General features: G+C 43.5%; 1 protein-coding gene across 3 annotated transcripts in view; it reads right to left on the minus strand.

Annotated features, from left to right (window-relative positions):
- The window catches only part of LOC118398657 (scavenger receptor class A member 5-like), a 68,976-nt gene that overhangs the window by 17,161 nt on the left and 34,131 nt on the right, over window positions 1–17,684 (minus strand). For all 3 annotated transcript variants that reach the window (XM_035794211.2, XM_035794210.2, XM_035794213.2), the window contains exons 4-7: window positions 10,196–10,870; window positions 8,311–8,391; window positions 7,527–7,634; window positions 2,888–2,953 (exon numbers count right to left, since the gene is read on the minus strand). In XM_035794211.2, coding sequence (XP_035650104.1) covers window positions 2,888–2,953; window positions 7,527–7,634; window positions 8,311–8,391; window positions 10,196–10,870 — 930 coding nt within the window. The remainder of the gene's footprint in view (window positions 1–2,887; window positions 2,954–7,526; window positions 7,635–8,310; window positions 8,392–10,195; window positions 10,871–17,684) is intronic.

A 17,684-nucleotide genomic window follows, 5' to 3' on the forward strand; every position in this document is an offset into this window, starting at 1 on the left:
GTGTATGTAAACTTCCGACTTCAACTGTAAATGTGTTTATCAGTTAGGCAAACACAATCTGTGTTCAACCCCTGGATGGGCCCCTGCCTGTAGTCCTTAAGGGAGTTGCATATGCAAGACCTCACCTCCTAGAGATGGCTATCACAGGGACCAGTCTATGAGCTATCGTAACTGCTCTGACGTTATCTCCTCTCAGGTCACCTCCACTGTATGTGTTTGTGCTGGACTGTTTTCTGCCTTGTACAAAGAGGGTTATGTGTGGGCAATGTCGTCATCCTCTTGTGTGTGTGTGTGTGTGCGCACGCCCCCCGAGACAGCAGGATTCCCTTTCCCTCAGCACACACACAGTGGGAGGCTGATCTGAAGGGCCTCCTGTCCCCCATAATGTGAGAGGAGAACAGATTTAGGAAGAATAGGAAGGAGAGGAAATGCTAGATCTAGCCAGGATGTCATGTTACAGGTCCCCTGCACATGAAGCCCAATATTGGAGACCTGGAACCAAATAACTAATGAAAAACACATCTCAGCCAGGTACAGACCGACCTACCATGAGGACAGCATGAGGCTGTGTGGCCTCATGAGGCTGTCATTAGAAATTCAGACAGAAATTTGTTAAGACTTTACTCGAGACATCATACATCCAACAGAAAACCTCTTAGCAGAGCCTTTTAAAGTCCAGCTAATTGATCAGACGACCGCAGTACTTCCCTTTTTCTAGCACCATGCTGCTGACATCTCTACAGTTTCACAACAAAACTATGTGTTCTAGAAAAAGAGCCAATTGGTTAAGTCCTAAGGGAAAGAGCACTAAAAACCATGCTGTCAATACCTTATAAAAACAGGCACATTGTCAAAAGTGCATTTGGCAGAATGGAAAACTGGCCCACGTTGAAATGCTGTATGTCATCAAAACTGCAAATTTAACTGGGTATTTTTCATCATTAAAATATACTCTGGGAAAAAAATATATCTAACTTGGTTTTGGCATGAAATGCATATAATCAGGGCATAAACAATAACAGAAGAAAAAGGACGTACAAAACATCCACCAAATGCTCTACACCTTCCTCCTAACTCTTAGAGGAGAGGAAGGGAACCTTGATCTTAGAGCAACAGTTTACAACATCTGGCAGGGAATCGATGTTTGGCCCTTTGCAACAACATTTCTGGACTAATTAACTAAGACCATGCTGTGCATTTTGTGTGTGTGCGTGTGCGTGTGCGCGTGCGCGTGTGCGTGTGCGTGTGCGTGCGTAGGCAGACACTTCAAATGTGGAGACTGAAGCTTGTGGCTGTCCTGCAAAAATGATCTGTCAAAGCCAAGCTTACTCCAGTTTCTTGGGACTCTTGGGATATCATATCAAAGTTTGGTACCCCCATTCTGAGAGGTGTGAAGGTGAAAGGCAATGCTATGGCAACAATTACCAATAATATTAAAGCACCTGACATTTTATAGCTTGTCAAGCTAGGGGCTTTAGGTCCAAAGCGAACCCTCAGTCCCAGTGTGCAGCACATTCTCCCAGCCCCAACCCTCAGCCCCAACCCTCAACCCCAACCCTCAGCCCCAACCCTCAGCCCCAACCCTCAGCCCCAACCCTCAGCCCCAACCCTCAGCCCCAACCCTCAGCCCCAACCCTGAGCCCCAACCCTCAGCCCCAACCTCAGCCCCTTTCAGCCCCAACCCTCAGCCCCAACCCTCTAGCCCCAGCCCTCTAGCCCCAACCCTCAGCCCCAACCCTCTGCCCCCAACCCTCAGCCCCTCTTAGCACCACCCTCAGTCCCAGCTCTCAGCACCACCCTCAGTCCCAGCTCTCAGCTCCACCCTCAGTCCCAGCTCTCAGCTCCACCCTCAGCCCCAACCCTCAGCCCCAACCCTCAGCCCCAACCCTCAGCCCCAACCCTCAGCCCCAACCCTCAGCCCCAACCCTCAGCCCCAACCCTCAGCCCCAACCCTCAGCCCCAACCCTCAGCCCCAACCCTCAGCCCCAACCCTCAGCCTTCTAGGATAATTTGTATTTATTTTTTATTTTACCTTTACTTAACTAGGCAAGTCAGTTAAGAACAAATTCTTATTTACAATGACGGCCTACCGGCGAACAGTTGGTTAACTGCCTTGTTCAGGGGCAGAATGACAGATTTTTACCTTGTCAGCTCGGGGATTCAATCCAGCAACCGTTCAGTTACTGGCCCAATGCTCTAACCCCTAGGCTACCTGCCACCCCAAAAAAACATGGTTGTCAGTTGTGAAATTGTAAACATCAAGCGAGATAGAGGATTAATGACCCAGAGGACTGGGGAGTGCGATCCCCAACTCAAAGAGCCCCACGGGTTCTGAGCTGTGACACACCTTCGTCTCACTACGGGAACCTACACATTGTGACACCACTGCTTCCCACCAACCACCAGCATTCCATGTACAAGTAGAGCAGAGATGTATGCCTGTTGTGATTCGGTCCATAAAATTGTCTATTTTTCTATTTGATCCTTTGGCGTCCCTGTTTACAAGTGACGCGTGTGTGCCAGGTGAGAACCTCCACCTACTCATGTAAATGAGTGATGAACCCACTAGACTGACACCAGCATGTGACGTCAGCTCTGGTGCTGAGTTTTGAAATGTTTTTTTGATGGTACAAACTGCATTCTAAAGCCAAACAGAAAGATAGCAGGCCTCAAAAGACACTCTGCACTCCTTCACCCCCTGAACAGCAGTAAACAATAATTGGTAGGTCAGTTAGGGTTCAATTCTGTAACCTACCTGTGTTTTACTACAACCTATTACAATAACCAATTTTACGATGCAGCAGTGTTACAGATATGTATGCAGATAACAATGGACCAACATCATTGAGAGGATGATGAGCATCAGCAATCCCATAACTCTTCTCACCTGTTTTTTCACCACGGTCACCTCGGTCTCCCTTCTCGCCTTTCAGTCCTCGGTCTCCTCTGTCACCTTGGAAAGGACAGACAGACAACAAAACATTGTGTTACAGCCAGTGGAAACTTTAGGAGACGCACAGATGAATATTTCACTTCCTGTAACTACAAATTCAAACTGGAAATAAGTCAAACGGATGATCCTGTTGAACAAGATCAGTATTATGTTCCTAGAGATCCTTCCCACATGCTATTTCTCTTCTAAATATTGCCCTCTCACTCTGTCATGGTTGACTTTGTGTAGGTGGGCCTGGATTAGTTATAAAGCTAGGCTATGCTTTGAGGTTTCCATTGCCTTCCTGGAATACTTCTGAGCAGGGCCGCTGAAAAAAGTGTGGCAAGGTGGCATTTGCCATAGCTCTATAAGATCAGGTGTGATAGTGCCACACCACTTTTGATTTAGTTGAATAAAATATATTGATGCAAAGTGTTAAAAAAAGGGGCAAATTTGCCTCATGATTTGTTGACTTGTGCACAATTACTCTGTCTTTCACATCAGAGTGTTGCTGCAGGCTCTTTGCGTGTCTTGACCAATCAGATTCACGGAAATTGGAGGTCGGCCGGGCCTAGCACAATGCACAAAACTCAAGGTTCGCTCTCCACTTTCCTGCACTTTCTTTGTGTCTCTGTATAGGAAACCCCCTTCTTTAAAATATAATTCATATGAACAAGTACAAGGTTGCTGAAGTTTGACAGGGTTTTCATCACCCCCAAGGCCAGTAGTTTTTCCAGGAGTTTTTTAAAACCTTGTGACCTGATCAGAAAAACTCTGGTCCCATCATAGCCCATATTAAACCTTTTTACAACTGATTAATCACGTCATACCATATAAAGGTCAGAGTTTTAACTGGTTAGGATACTAGATCAGGAAATACTACGGATCCAGATTGTTTTTTCACACCACACCACTCTAGGACCTGTGGTGCCACCTCTACTTGTGAGACAAGAATACTTGTGAGATGATCTTTTTCCCCATGGTTAGGGGAACAAAGTAACTCTAAAATAGTCCACTTCACACTGAGAAGAAAGACAGCTGAACCAACCTCAGGTCTGATTTTAGACATCCCTCAACTCAATTTCCCTTTGGATACCTTTATAATCTTGTAACGTGAACTGAAGACCCACAAACTTAATGTAAGCACCTTGTCATTAGACTTAACAATTATAGGACAACCTCCGTGTGAACTACAGTATCTTGAGCTTTTGCTGAAGTGGACTAGAAAAACAGCAGAGAGAAAAAGACAGTATAGACAGCAAATACAGTATAGTGAGGTGTATGTTTCCCCAAAAGTGAACAGGAACACATATGTCCTTGATTCTCTGTGATCCGACATCCATGGATGTGGACTATTGTTTTGTTTGTTGCTCTGCGCTCGTCGTCTGAGGCAACTCATCTGTCTGTCTGTGGGTTGTATGCCATATTATGAAAGACAAAAAGGAGTCGGAGCAAAAGACAACATCAATTTAACGATTAAAGGATTTTATGAAAAATCGCTGGGGTTGAGAGGCTGAAAGCACAGTCGTCCTGCAGCTCCTCTTTCAGAGTGAGCAGTGAGACCTTTTATGGCGTCTTTCTGGCTTCACTACTTGAAGCCAGTTAACAGTCTTAGAAATGTTTTTAAAAGAAGATCCTCCTTGGATACATTTGTGTCCTGAAGAGGGCATCTGATGAGGATCTGAGTGTGGGTGCAGGGACATTCTGGAGCCTGGCAGTTTCATTTGAAAGTCTTGATTGTTAGAAGTGTGCTAGCACCATACATTTAATTTACTGTCTGTACTTGAGAGAGGCTGTGGAAAATGAAGTAATCAGTCAACTTCAATCTTTAATTCCACTAAATTAAGATTTGTTGTATTTTGATATGTACTAAAAGTTTATGTCCATGATTATAGAGGACACCACACAATAAAGCAAAAATGACCATTATGGTACTGTCAACTTTTTTTGTAGAATATTCATAAAAATAACAAACTCTGGATATGCCTTTGATGGAATATTAAAATTCCTACCACTCAGTTCTGCGGGAACATCTCTCCGTAACTACAAGTTCTAAACCACAAGGTGTGGTTATGAGCTATTACTGTAATAAAGTGACTATTATCCCACGTTTAATTCCTGTATTTTCAGATCCAAAATCACAGGAAAGTGTCCAATGGCAGTGGCACCCAAACAGAACCAACAATTGTCGGGTATTGCTCTGAGCTGACCACATCCTCATAGTAATGTGTGCGGTGGTCAGGAAATGTTAGACACTTACTCTGGTTCAAACACCCAATGCCAAACTCAGCTCTAACTCACAGAAAAACATGCATAATGAAAGCCCTACTTTAACAGGCCACACAACATCTCTCCCTTTTCCACAAGGGTGCTTTTACAAGCTTTACTGAAAGGCTAAGTGCCTTTGTTATTTTATTTCGTATTTATCTAACCCCGTGTTATGTGTGTTGTAGTCACAGTGAGTCAGTCTAACAGGGCTGGGAGGACAGGGCAGATAGAGAGTGCAGAGCACCCACATCCAAATCGTAATGTTATTGGATCGCATGGGTTTGAGCCTCCAGCACCGGACAGTTCAGCCAAACTAAACTGATCCAGCTGTTTGGTTTGCATAGAGAAATAAAACAAGTCCATTGTGGATAGTCAAATCCATGACCAATACAATAAGGCACTGTGTCTCAAATCATATGTGTGAGAGGAGTATCTGATTACAAAACAAGTTCTGATTCCCAACACATAAGGTGACGAAGGATGAAAAAGCTTCCGAGACACAAGGTTGGACTAGCCCTGAGACATGGCTGTAGACTCCTATGATGTCTAGGCACCATCAGCGTCTACAGCCAGGTCTCAGGGCTAAGGTTGGACCAACTAAAAACCGGACATGGCTTTCCTCCATTATTATAGTGTAGGTAGACATTTGTCTGCAAGGTTTTAGGTTGGCGGTTTAGCTGATAAGGAAGGTCTGCTTTGGGTTAGGATGGGGAGGCAGAGGGCATGAAGATATACAGTACCAGTCAAAAGTTTGAACACACCTACTCATTCAAGTGTTCTTTATTTTTACCACGTATTCTTTACTATTACTCTACATTGTAGAGTGAATACATCATAACTATGAAATAACACATTTGGAATCATGTTGTAACCAAAAAGGTGTTAAGCAAATCAAGATATATTTTATATTTGAGATTCTTCAAAGTAGCCACCCTTTGTAGTCACCTGGAAGGCATTTCAATTAACAAGTGTGCCTTGCTAAAAGTACATTTGTAGAATTTATTTCCTTCTTAATGCGTTTGAGCCAATCAATTGTGTTGTAACAAGGTAGGGTTGGTATACAGAAGATAGACCTATTTGGTAAAAAAAAACAAGTCCATATTATGGCAAGAACATCTCAAATAAGCAAATAGAAATGACAATCAATGTGGAAAATTTCAAGAACTTTGAAAGTTTCTTTAAGTGTAGTCGCAACAAACATCAAACGCTATGATGAAACTGGCTCTCATGAGGACCATAACAGGAAAGGAATACCCAGATCTGCTGCAGAGGATAAGTTCATTAGAGTTACCAGCCTCAACTGCACCTCAGATTGCAGCCCAAATAAGTAACAGACACATCTCAAAATCAACTGTTCAGAGGAGACTGTGAATCAGGCCTTCATGGTTGAATTGCTGCAAAGAAACCACTACTAAAGGACACCAACTAGAAGAAGAAACTTTCCTGGTCCAAGAAACACAAGCAATGTACATTAGACCGGTGGAAATCTGTCCTTTGCTCTCATGAGTCCAAATTTGAGATTTTTGGTTCCAACCGCCGTGTCTTTGTGAGATGCCCACTAACTGAAGGGATGATCTCTGCATGTGTGGATCCCACCATGAAGCATGGAGGAGAAGGTGTGATGGTGTGGGGGTGCTTTGCTGGTGACACTGTCTGTGATTTATTTCGACACAACTCCAGGCTGTGTAAGGGCTATTTAACCAAGAAGGAGAGTGATGGAATGCTGCATCGGATGACCTGGCCTCCACAATCACCCGACCTCAAACCAATTGAGATGGTTTGGGATGAGTTGGACCGCAGAGTGAAGGAAAAGCAGCCAACAAGTACTCAGCATTTGTGGGAACTCCTTCAAGACTGTTGGAAAAGCATTCCAGGTTACTACCTCATGACGCTGGTTGAGAGAATGACAAGAGAGTGCAAAGCTGTCATCAAGGCAAAGGGTGGCTACTTTGAAGAATCTCAAATCTCAAATATATTTTAATGTGTTTAACACTTTTTTGGTTTCTACATGATTCCTTCCATATGTGTTATTTCATAGTTTTGAGGTCTTCACTATTATTCTACAATGTAGAAAATAGTAAAAATAAAGAAAAACCCTTGAATGAGTAGGTGTGTCCAAACTTTTGACTGTAGTAAATCAGATGGAATAGACCCTGAGCCTGCATTGCCCTCTCTGAAGCCTGAGCTTAAGAGAGAGCATGCCATCACAGAAGGATAAGGGAGATAGATGTAACCATTGACAGCAGGTTCAAAGAGGCAGCGAGGAACAGATGTTAGTTTAACTAATGGCTCTACAGCTGTCAGACAGTACTAATATCAGACATACCTTTGGGCCCTTCGGGTCCCATATCACCTTTCTCCCCCTGTAGGCCGTCAGGGCCGCTCGGGCCCTTTAGTCCCCTTGGACCCTGGAATCCTTTTTCTCCTGTAAAACCTGCCGGGGGTACATAAACAAAGCATTGGATTTATTTTCCCAGTTCTTTTCAAACAGGATATCTGAAATGCGTTTCAAAGAATGCAAACAGCCTATCTTATATGAATCTTTGAGTAAGATGGTCTGCTTGCATGCCATAATAACATTTTCCAATGTTCTCTTTCTTTATTCACCATTTAATTATGTAATGAAAGACTATCTCAAAGAATGCCCCTGCTACATTTCACAGGATTCTTTGAGCCCAGTTGGAGGGCTGTTATTAGGTTGCTAGTAGACAGAGTGGATTTATGGATTTGGAACCATAGAGGGTCGTGTTCACTAGGTAACCCCTGGTGAATCAATAATTGAAGATATAGTCGCTGCATTACTAACAAGGTATACTGTAGTAACCAACTCTTTCATAAGTAGGATAGTGGACTGACTGATAGTTTGAATGTGGTAGGAGGAGTGTTCTGGGTGGCTATAACAAATTAACATGTTCCATGCTCCTAAAGGGATGATTGCTTTCAGCATTCTTCTTGGAAATATGTCTATGAGGGTTTAGGATACATAATCCGTGACCCGGGCCAATTACAGTAAGATACGTTTCGAGGACATGGTTGAAAAATGGTTGAAGAAAGTCATGTATGTTGAAAGCTAGAATAGGACAAATGACAGTACTGTACAGTGTACGGACCTCTCATCCCTATGAGGCCTGCCACACCAGAGGCCCCAAGTGGCCCAACATCGCCCTTCTCACCTTTTGGTCCTGGAGGCCCTGTGGAAAACAACCTCATTAAAGCATTGAGTTGATCCCGACATAACAAACTGATGAATATACTGTAATATGAAGACAATATGATTACTGAAGTTGTGTAATCCCATAAATTGTTTCCTCTTGGTATGTCATTCATGTTTCACCACACCCTCAGACTAAAGCAGAGGAGCTCAAGGCAGAATCTGAGTCTGAAACATGGTTAACGGACATCATCCAACAATTGTTTTTACTTGGATCCAGTTAACTGACATCCGATTTGTTTGTAGAATCAGCTTGGCCACAACAGGAAACCACGTTTCCCAAGGTACACCACAATGGAATCACAATTGAAAAGTTAGACATTAGTCTTGTTTTGTCCGACTGACATTTTCAAAGTAGCCTTTCAAATCATAATGTGAGCTGCTCCTTAGATCCTAAAATACTGTCCTGGCATAAAGTAGTGGCTAATGACAAGTCAGGGTTGAAAGTTCACTTGGAAGTCTTATCACACTGGAGGGTCTGAAGGGAAAACCACTCCACTTAATTGGTGTTGACTGGCTTGTTTTAGTAGTAGGACCAATGATATCACTCATCACTTCTTAACAGTCTTCTATTAATTCAATTAAGAATGCTCAAGACAAACAAACATACTCCATGATGGTCAACCAGCGAACCACTTTCACATAAAGAGCTGTCCGTTAACAATATGTGGTGCTCTGTCATGGATCAGCAATTCTGAATCGGAGTAGGTTGGACAGAAAACACACGTTGGTAAGGCCCTATTTGCAAGTCAAGGGAAAACACCTGCAATGAAATCAGTTTTGAGACATTTGGTATCAACTTGATAGATAGATTATTTAAACCATTGGCTTTCTGATGAAGCTGTGATGCTTTAAATAAGCAAACATGTTTAGGCTATTTAAGGTGGCTGATATTGTTTTTACACTAAGGATAACCATTTATATAATGATCCATTAAAATAACATTCAAGTTTCCTTATTTTGTTTCACCACTGGTGAATAATGAAATTAGCGCGAGATCAATGTTAAAATTATGACAATTACATTTCCATGAGAATGAAGGCAATGGACACAGTGATCCTCCCAGCCAGAAGACACTTCACTAAAACAGCAAACATGTCACTCCTGAGGTCATTCCTGTTAATCAAGTGGCTGTGTGATGATTATAAATGTTTCCATGCTTACACTCTCCTCAGACCAACACATCACAAGTTGATCCACCTCAACTTTGCTTAAATTATGTTTTCTTCCGCTTGTCATTTGTTCACCACTGCCAAATAGGAAGGTATGCATGAAACATAAGCTAAAGGCATTGGGATGGAGGGATGGAGTGATGAAGGGAGGGAGAGGAGGCAGGCCAGAAGTGCCAATTACCACGACAAGGTGTGGAGCTTTCCTGGCTAAACCAATGCTTAATGACAAGCAAATGGGATGTGCAGTGGAACAAATGACAGGGCTGATTCCCTTGGTTTTGGAGGCTTCTAAATGTAACCCACAATTGTTTCCAGCCTAAATAAAACACTGTCCCATTCACATACAATATCAATCAGATTCTGATTATAAGTCTTATTTGGCATGGATTCACATCACTGAATTCTAATTCCTGCTAACATTACATCATGACATACTTATTTGACATTTTATTTAACCAGGAAAGTCATTGAGTATGATAGCAAGTCTCAATACAACATCAACATCTTCATCTCACATATTCCTTAACCATCGTGTAAGGAGCTCAGGAATCATAGGGAGATTAATCATGACATAAACTTAATTCTAGCCAGTGATCAGTGATGGGCCGTTACCTTCTAGGGAGGTGATGTTCTTGAGGATATTGGAGTGCTCCCAGTCCTTGAGCCTCAGGTCCTCTGTGATGGTGCTGAGGATCTCTACCTCATTCTTCAGTGTCTCTTCCATGTGCACTTGTGTCTCCCTCATGTACCGTGCATCCTGGCTTGCATTGCTGATCTGCACCTGCAGGTCCTGGATCTTTAGGTGATGGACGCTGATGTCGCTGGTGAACGTGTGGTTGACTGAGCCGACTGTCCAGTCAACCTCCTCCAGCCTATCCTTGAGCTGGTTCACCTGGTCTGCTGTGCTCCTCAGCAGGAGGTCGTGGTTGTGCAGCGAGACCGAGGCATGGGCCAGCTGGTTGCTGAGCCCACTCACGTTCCTCTGGGTGGAGCGGTTCAGGACGGATACACGGTCCCCCAGCTGTTCCACGGTGCTGTCTGTCGACTGGCAGTGGCCTTGCAGATCCCTGATATCCCTCTCCAGGCCGCTCACTGCCCGGCCCAGCTGCTTTAAGGACTCACTGTGGTTCTGGAACAGGCTCTCCAGCTTCCAGATGTTCTCCAGGAGGTCTGCCTGAGAGGAGATGTCGCCCAGGGACTGCTGGAGCTCCCGAGAGCGGTCCCCCATACGGGTCATGTTCTCCATCAGTGCCTCCTGCTTCTCTGAGGACATCTGGGACCTGGACACTGAGGAGGACACATGGAAGAGAGGAGAAAGACGAGAGGCTCAATTATACATCTCCTACATCTCCATAGCAGATAGAATATGCTACAGATCAACAACACTTACTACAGAAAATGGCTCCTGAACATTTATCAATGCAATCCACCGCATTGGATCACTTAATTGTCACTGGGATGATGATTAATAACACTAGAGTTGTATACTACAGTATTACTATTAAAACAGCAAGATTGTGTTATGATCTCTTTTATACCTTTGGCAATGACTGTTTGTTGTTAATGTCTTTGGAAAGGAAAGAGAAGTGATCTATGTTAAACAACCTCTATAACAAGGCTTTTAAGGTTTATGTTCTGTTGGAGTGAAGTTCCTTGGTAACAGTGCAGTCAGCCAGAGAGATATTTTGAAACTAAATCCTCTCAGCTCTGCAATGACGACATCCTCTCTTATACGTTCGAGACCCTTATGTAAAAGAAAAGTGATGTTGCTCAATCTGAGAAAGAGAGAATGTTGGGGAAATGGAAGGAAATGGCCAATTCCCAGCGCACATGTTCAAAATCCCTCTCATCCCTCTCCACGGCTATTAAACAATTGTTGCCTATGTGTGTGTTGTGGACCAGAACTAATTTAATTATTTCAATATGAGGGAAATGTTTCCTACATGGTTGCACAAAGAGACTTTACATTACTTCTCATTTTACATTGTTCAGAAAGTTAATGAGCTGAAAACCAAAATAAGCTGGCACTCAACTACAGAGACTTTCTCATTCCAAAATGAGAGTCTATCTTACAGTATGTTATTTCCACACGTAGATAAGCCTAATTGTTATTAATCAGGAATTCACGGACGGCAACTTCGGTTCTAATGTGGGTAGAAGAGTAACGTGGCAACGTGCCAAAAACCACAAAACCAAAACAGATGGATTTGTTTCCCAGACGGATAAATTAAGAAGAGATGTGGGATCCTGGACTGGGGTGAATATAGAGTAGGTGAAGGTCTGTCCTCCTTCAGCATTCAATCCCTCATTCTTGGAGGAACCGAACTCACTGTGGCTGTTCACATGACCTTGACCTGTCCCTGCTCTACCAGGACAGTAACAAGAACTCACACAAGATAACACAGAGGACTCAGACCTCACACAAGATAACACAGAGGACTCAGGAACTCACACAAGATAACACAGAGGAACTCACACAAGATAACAGAGGACTCAGACCTCACACAAGATAACACAGAGGACTCAGGAACCCACACAAGATAACACAGCAATTCCCCAAAGGATATCTAATGTATGAATTTCAAAATCGCCCATGCAACATTTACCCTTGCACTAGTGCCAAACAAAATTGCAAACGGGTGTGGTGACCAGTAAACGGGACTGCTCATCGACACAGCCAGCAGGCGATGTCAACAACCCCATTCCTCCACTGGACTACCTACCATGAAGACGGGAGAGTCTGTGAAATATATGGAGAGTCAATGTGTAAAACATCCCTGTGAGGGTGTGGTGGCGGACCTGTTATTCCCAGAGGCCTCACTGTCCGGGTGCATCATGTGGTTTTACAGGATCTTACTGTGCAAGACCATCTCTAGAACCAAATGGTCGTCAGCTGTTTGCTCTCAAACTAGTTAAAGAGAAGAGGCTGAAAAATACAGGCCACGCTCCTCTCCTTTTCCTGTTATTGGATTTCACATCCCCACACCCAATGCATGTTCCTGATTACCAACCGTAGCTTTTGATTCTTAAACAAGCCTTTTCATAAAATAGTTAATATTCTGTGTCTGTCCTAGGAGTTCAGTATGCAGGGACTTTTCACCTAGTGGAAGTGTGTTATTGTCAATAAGAACTGATATCCTCTCCCACAAGAAAATACTACACTGTACTATAGAATACTATAGTACTTACTATAGAATGTGGGTAGTAAACTGCAGTATACTGTAGAATCCTATACTCCTCACTGTAGTGTCCCTAGATCATGTAGCACTTACTTTAGAATTTAGATTTTGTAGTTTACTGTGGAATCCTATACCCCACATTGTAGTATCCCTCAATCATGTAGTGCTTACTTTATCATTTTCATTTTGTAGTGTACTGGAGAATACTTTACTACACACTCTAGTGTTGTCACGATATCAGAATTTTGACTTCGATATGATACCAGGTTTAGTATCACGATACTCGATACCAAAACGATACCACAGCAACAACAAAAAGATGGCATATTAACCAAAGTCACAGAATGGCACTTGATCCAGACAAATAAAACTCAGCAACTGCTCTGTTCAATATTTGGGTATCTTTTGAGTTTTAATATCCTTACGTTTGAAAATGTATGTCCATTTCTTTTGACACAAACATGTATTCAATCGTACAATCATGCAATCAATTTTACTTTGTTCCTATTCCTCTAACTACAAAATAACAAATTGAACTTGGTCAAATCAAAATGTATTTGTTGCATGCTTAGTAAACAACTGGTGCAGACTAACAGTGAAATGCTTATTTACTTATGGTCAGCTGAGTCTTTGGAAGCACAGTTGCATTTCAGAGGAAGCAATAGATCTACGAAGTCCTTTTGGTGTACTCTTGTTAAAGGGTTATTTATCTGTCAGACAAACAAACCTAATCGTCTTAGCGTTAATAAACTTTGCTTGTTCTTTATATATGCCTCTGGACTGTTTCCCTTTAATGGGCCTAGAACGTGCCTAACGTTTAGATGTTACAATTGTTGTCCGGTCCATTGCATTGCTCAGAACTATTGAACCAACTCAATAGGTGGTTTTTCACGAATCTGCGAGTCTTATGTTCTGGTTGTGGTGTTCCCCTCATTAAACAGTAAGTGGTGTAGTCTGGTAGTTGTGCCATTTTAGCCAACCTTAAACTGCAGGTTACTACAGCATACTACAGTCATGTCCACAAAAATACTACAGTATACTACATTTATGCCTGTAATAACTTTAGTGTGAATACTATAGTATACTAGTCATGTCTGCAAAAATACTACAGTGAATACTACAGTAAAGTCCGAAATAACCTTACAGTGAACACTATGGCATACTAAAGTCGTGTCCACAGAGACACCAAATGACCTGGAACTAACAATAATATAAACACAATGATTGGCTTGATAAAGTTAACTAGTCCCTGGAGAACCATGAGTCTGGGGCAACTAGAGCTGTAGGGGGAGGGGAGAGGGTGGGGGGTGTGCATAGCTAATTATCCATGACCGTCCTGTTTTAAGCATGGTCCTCATCAGGGTTGTCAAGCAGCCCAAAGAACGGAGGCAGCACAAAGTACATTAGGATGGCTGGGGGTGGTCCGGAGGGGGGCTAGGAAGTTGGGGAATTCTGCATTTTTCAAACACCTGAAATCTACCCATAATTTCAATGTAAAATTTCTGGGCATATCTAAGCATACCTCTTGAGCTGTCTATCTTCCTGACTGGAGATTATTATTTTTAAAGAAACAATATATGCTTCTCTGTATCTGTGCTAAAGTCTCAGTAAAAGATTGAAAGGAATGTGAGTCTTATTCAGTAAGTTATTGCTTGCTTTTCTAAAATCTAGATAGACAAGCTAGCTACTCTTACTTGATTGATAACCTGAAATGGCTTCTTGGTAGCTAGTAATGAGGTTGGGAGATTTTAACCTATCTGGGCTAGCTAAAGTCAACTTCAAAAAATTGATAGATGGGTAGCAGTATTACAGAGCAACAACAAAATGGTATTAATATATACATTGTGGCAAAGAAGGGGGTCGAGTGATAAATGGCAGATATGTGAGAGCAGAACTAATAAATGGGCTCTGCCCGATCACTAAAATGGCCACCCCGATCAGTACTACACATCACAAAATGGCAGACCGCCAAAACTACAAGTTCCAGAAGCAAGGAGAACCTTCAGAAGGTGGAGCCAACCCACAGATAAAGGGTCAATAAAAACCAGGAAGGGAGAGAGAGAGGGCTGGAAGAATCTATGAACCGTAGAGAAAGAGACAATAGATATTGACTGGATTTACCGTGTATGAGCTGGACTGTTTTGGACTTATCTGTTGGCGTTTGGACCTGGACCTACCGAGAACCACGATTTGTGTACCGAACCCTGCTATCCTTGACCTTGCCTATGGCCTGGGTGGACCAGGACGGAGAAACAAACACAGGTACTGTCCTGTTCGAAAGAACTCTCATTCTGGGGTGATTTGGTGACAGTTTCACACTTAATTTGTGACAAACGCTCATAACCTTGAAGAGGTTTGCCACAACATGAATATATACTGCATACATAGTATATACACTGAACAAAAATATAAACGCAATATGCAACAATTTCCGAGATTTTACTGAGTTACAGTTCATATAAGGAAATAAAGAACTGGAACACGCTGTTATACACGTCAGTCCAGTGCATCCCAAACATGCTCAATCGGTGACATGTCTGGTGAGTATCCAGGCCATGGAAGAACTGGGACATTTTCAGCTTCCAGGAATTGTGTACAGATCCTTGCGACATGGGGCTGTGCATTATCGTGCCATAAACGCTGTCTGCCCTGGCCACTCCCCTGGCCGGTCCTGGCAATAGGACCGCAGAAACCTACCCACATCCTGGTTCACTCTCTTCACCTGCCCATTTCTCTCGGGGTGAAACCCTGAAGTAAGACTGATCGAGACCCCCGGACGTTCCATGAACGCCTTCCAGACCTTAGACGTGAACTGGGGACCCCGATCAGACACTATATCCTCTGGCACCCCATAGTGCCGGAAGATGTGTGTAAACAAGGCCTCCGCAGTCTGTAGGGCCGTAGGGAGACCGGGCAGAGGGAGGAGACGACAGGACTTAGAGAAACGATCCACAACGACCAGGATCGCAGTGTTAACCTGTGAGAGTGGAAGATCAGTCAGAAAATCCACCGACAGGTGCGGCTAAGGCCGCTGTGGAACGGGTACGGGGTGTAGCTTACCTCTGGGTAGATGCCTAAGAGCCTTATACTGGGCACACACCGAGCAGGAAGAAACATAAACCCTCACGTCCTTAGCCAAGGTAGGCCACCAGTACCTTCCGCTCAAACAGCGCACTGTCCGACCGATCCCAGGATGACCAGAGGAGGGTGACGTGTGGGCCCAATAGATCAACCAGTCACGAACAGCAGGCGGGACGTACAGATGCCCAGTGGGACATTGGATAGGAGCGTGCTCTGCACATAATGCCGGCTCAATGTCCGTGTCTAGCTCCCACACTACCGGCGCCACCAGGCAGGAGGTGGGGAGTATGGGAGTGGGATCCATGGGCCGCTCCTCTGTGTCATATAGCCGGGACAATGAGTCTTCCTTAATGTTCTGGGAGCCTGGTCTGTAGGAAAGGGTAAACACAAAATGGGTGAAAAACATGGCCCACCTTGCCTGGCGAGGGTTCAGTCTTCTTGCTGCCCGGATGTACTCCAGATTGCGGTGGTCAGTCCAGATGAGAAAAGGGTGTCTAGCCCCCTCAAGCCAATGTCTCCACGCCTTCAAGGCATTGACGACAGCCAACAGCTCCCGGTCCCCCACAACATAGTTTCGTTCCGCTGGGTTGAGCTTCTTCGAGAAGAAGGCACAGGGGCGGAGCTTCGGTGGCGTACCTGAGCGCCGAGAGAGCACAGCTCCTATCCCAGCCTCGGACGCATCCACCTCCACTATGAATGCCAAAGAGCGTGCCGGATGGGCCAGCATGGATGAGCCAAGGTTAATCTTGAAACTCTGGGGGCAGGATTTCATTTTTGGATAAAAAACTTTCCCGTTTTAAAACGGGATATTTTGTCACGACAAGATGCTCGACTATGCATATCATTGACAGCTTTGGATAGAAAACACACTGACGTTTCCAAAACTGCAAAGATATTGTCTGTGAGTGCAACAGAACTGATGTTACAGGCGAAACCCAGATAAAAATTCAATCAGGAAGTGCCCCATATTTTGAAGTGCCAATGACTCCTTATATGGCTATAAATGGGCTACGAATGAGCTTACGCTTTCTACGTATTCCCCAAGGTGTCTACAGCATTGTGACGTCTTTTTACGCATTTAATGTTGAAGAATAGCCGTAAGGGACCACATTGAGCAAGTGGTCACATGATGGCTCACGCAGAAAATCTTGCGTAAGGTACAGAAGTAGCCATTTTTCCAATCGATTCTAATGAGAAACCAATTGTCCCGGTGGATATATTATCGAATAGATATGAAAAACACCTTGAGGATTGATTCTAAACAACATTTGCCATGTTTCTGTCGATATTATGGAGCTAATTTGGAAAATAGTTTGGCGTTGTAGTGACCGCCTTTTCCAGACGATTTCTCAGCCAAACGTGAAGAACAAACAGAGCTATTTCGCCGACAAAAAATAATATTTTTGGAAAAAAGGAACATTTGCTATCTAACTGGGAGTCTCTTGAATGAAAACATCCGAAGTTCTTCAAAGGTAAAATATTTAATTTGATTGCTTTTCTTATTTTCGTGAAAATGTTGCCTGCTGCTAGCAGGGCATAATGCTATGCTAGGCTATGATAAACTTACACAAATGCTTGTCTAGCGTTGGCTGTAAAGCATATTTTGAAAATCTGAGATGACAGTGTGATTAACAAAAGGCTAAGCAGTGTCTCAATATATTACATTTGTGATTTTCATGAATAGGAAGATTTTCTAGGGATATTTATGTCCTCTGCGTTATGCTAGTTAGTTTGAGGCGATGATTACGCTACCGGATCCGGGTTTGAGAGTCGCAAGAAGTTTAACAGAGCCCTCAGGTGACTAAAGGCCCTGTCCGCCTCAGCTGACCACTGCAAGTGTA

Source organism: Oncorhynchus keta, chromosome 19, assembly GCF_023373465.1.
Source record: "Oncorhynchus keta strain PuntledgeMale-10-30-2019 chromosome 19, Oket_V2, whole genome shotgun sequence".
Classification (NCBI taxonomy): Eukaryota; Metazoa; Chordata; class Actinopteri; order Salmoniformes; family Salmonidae; genus Oncorhynchus; species Oncorhynchus keta.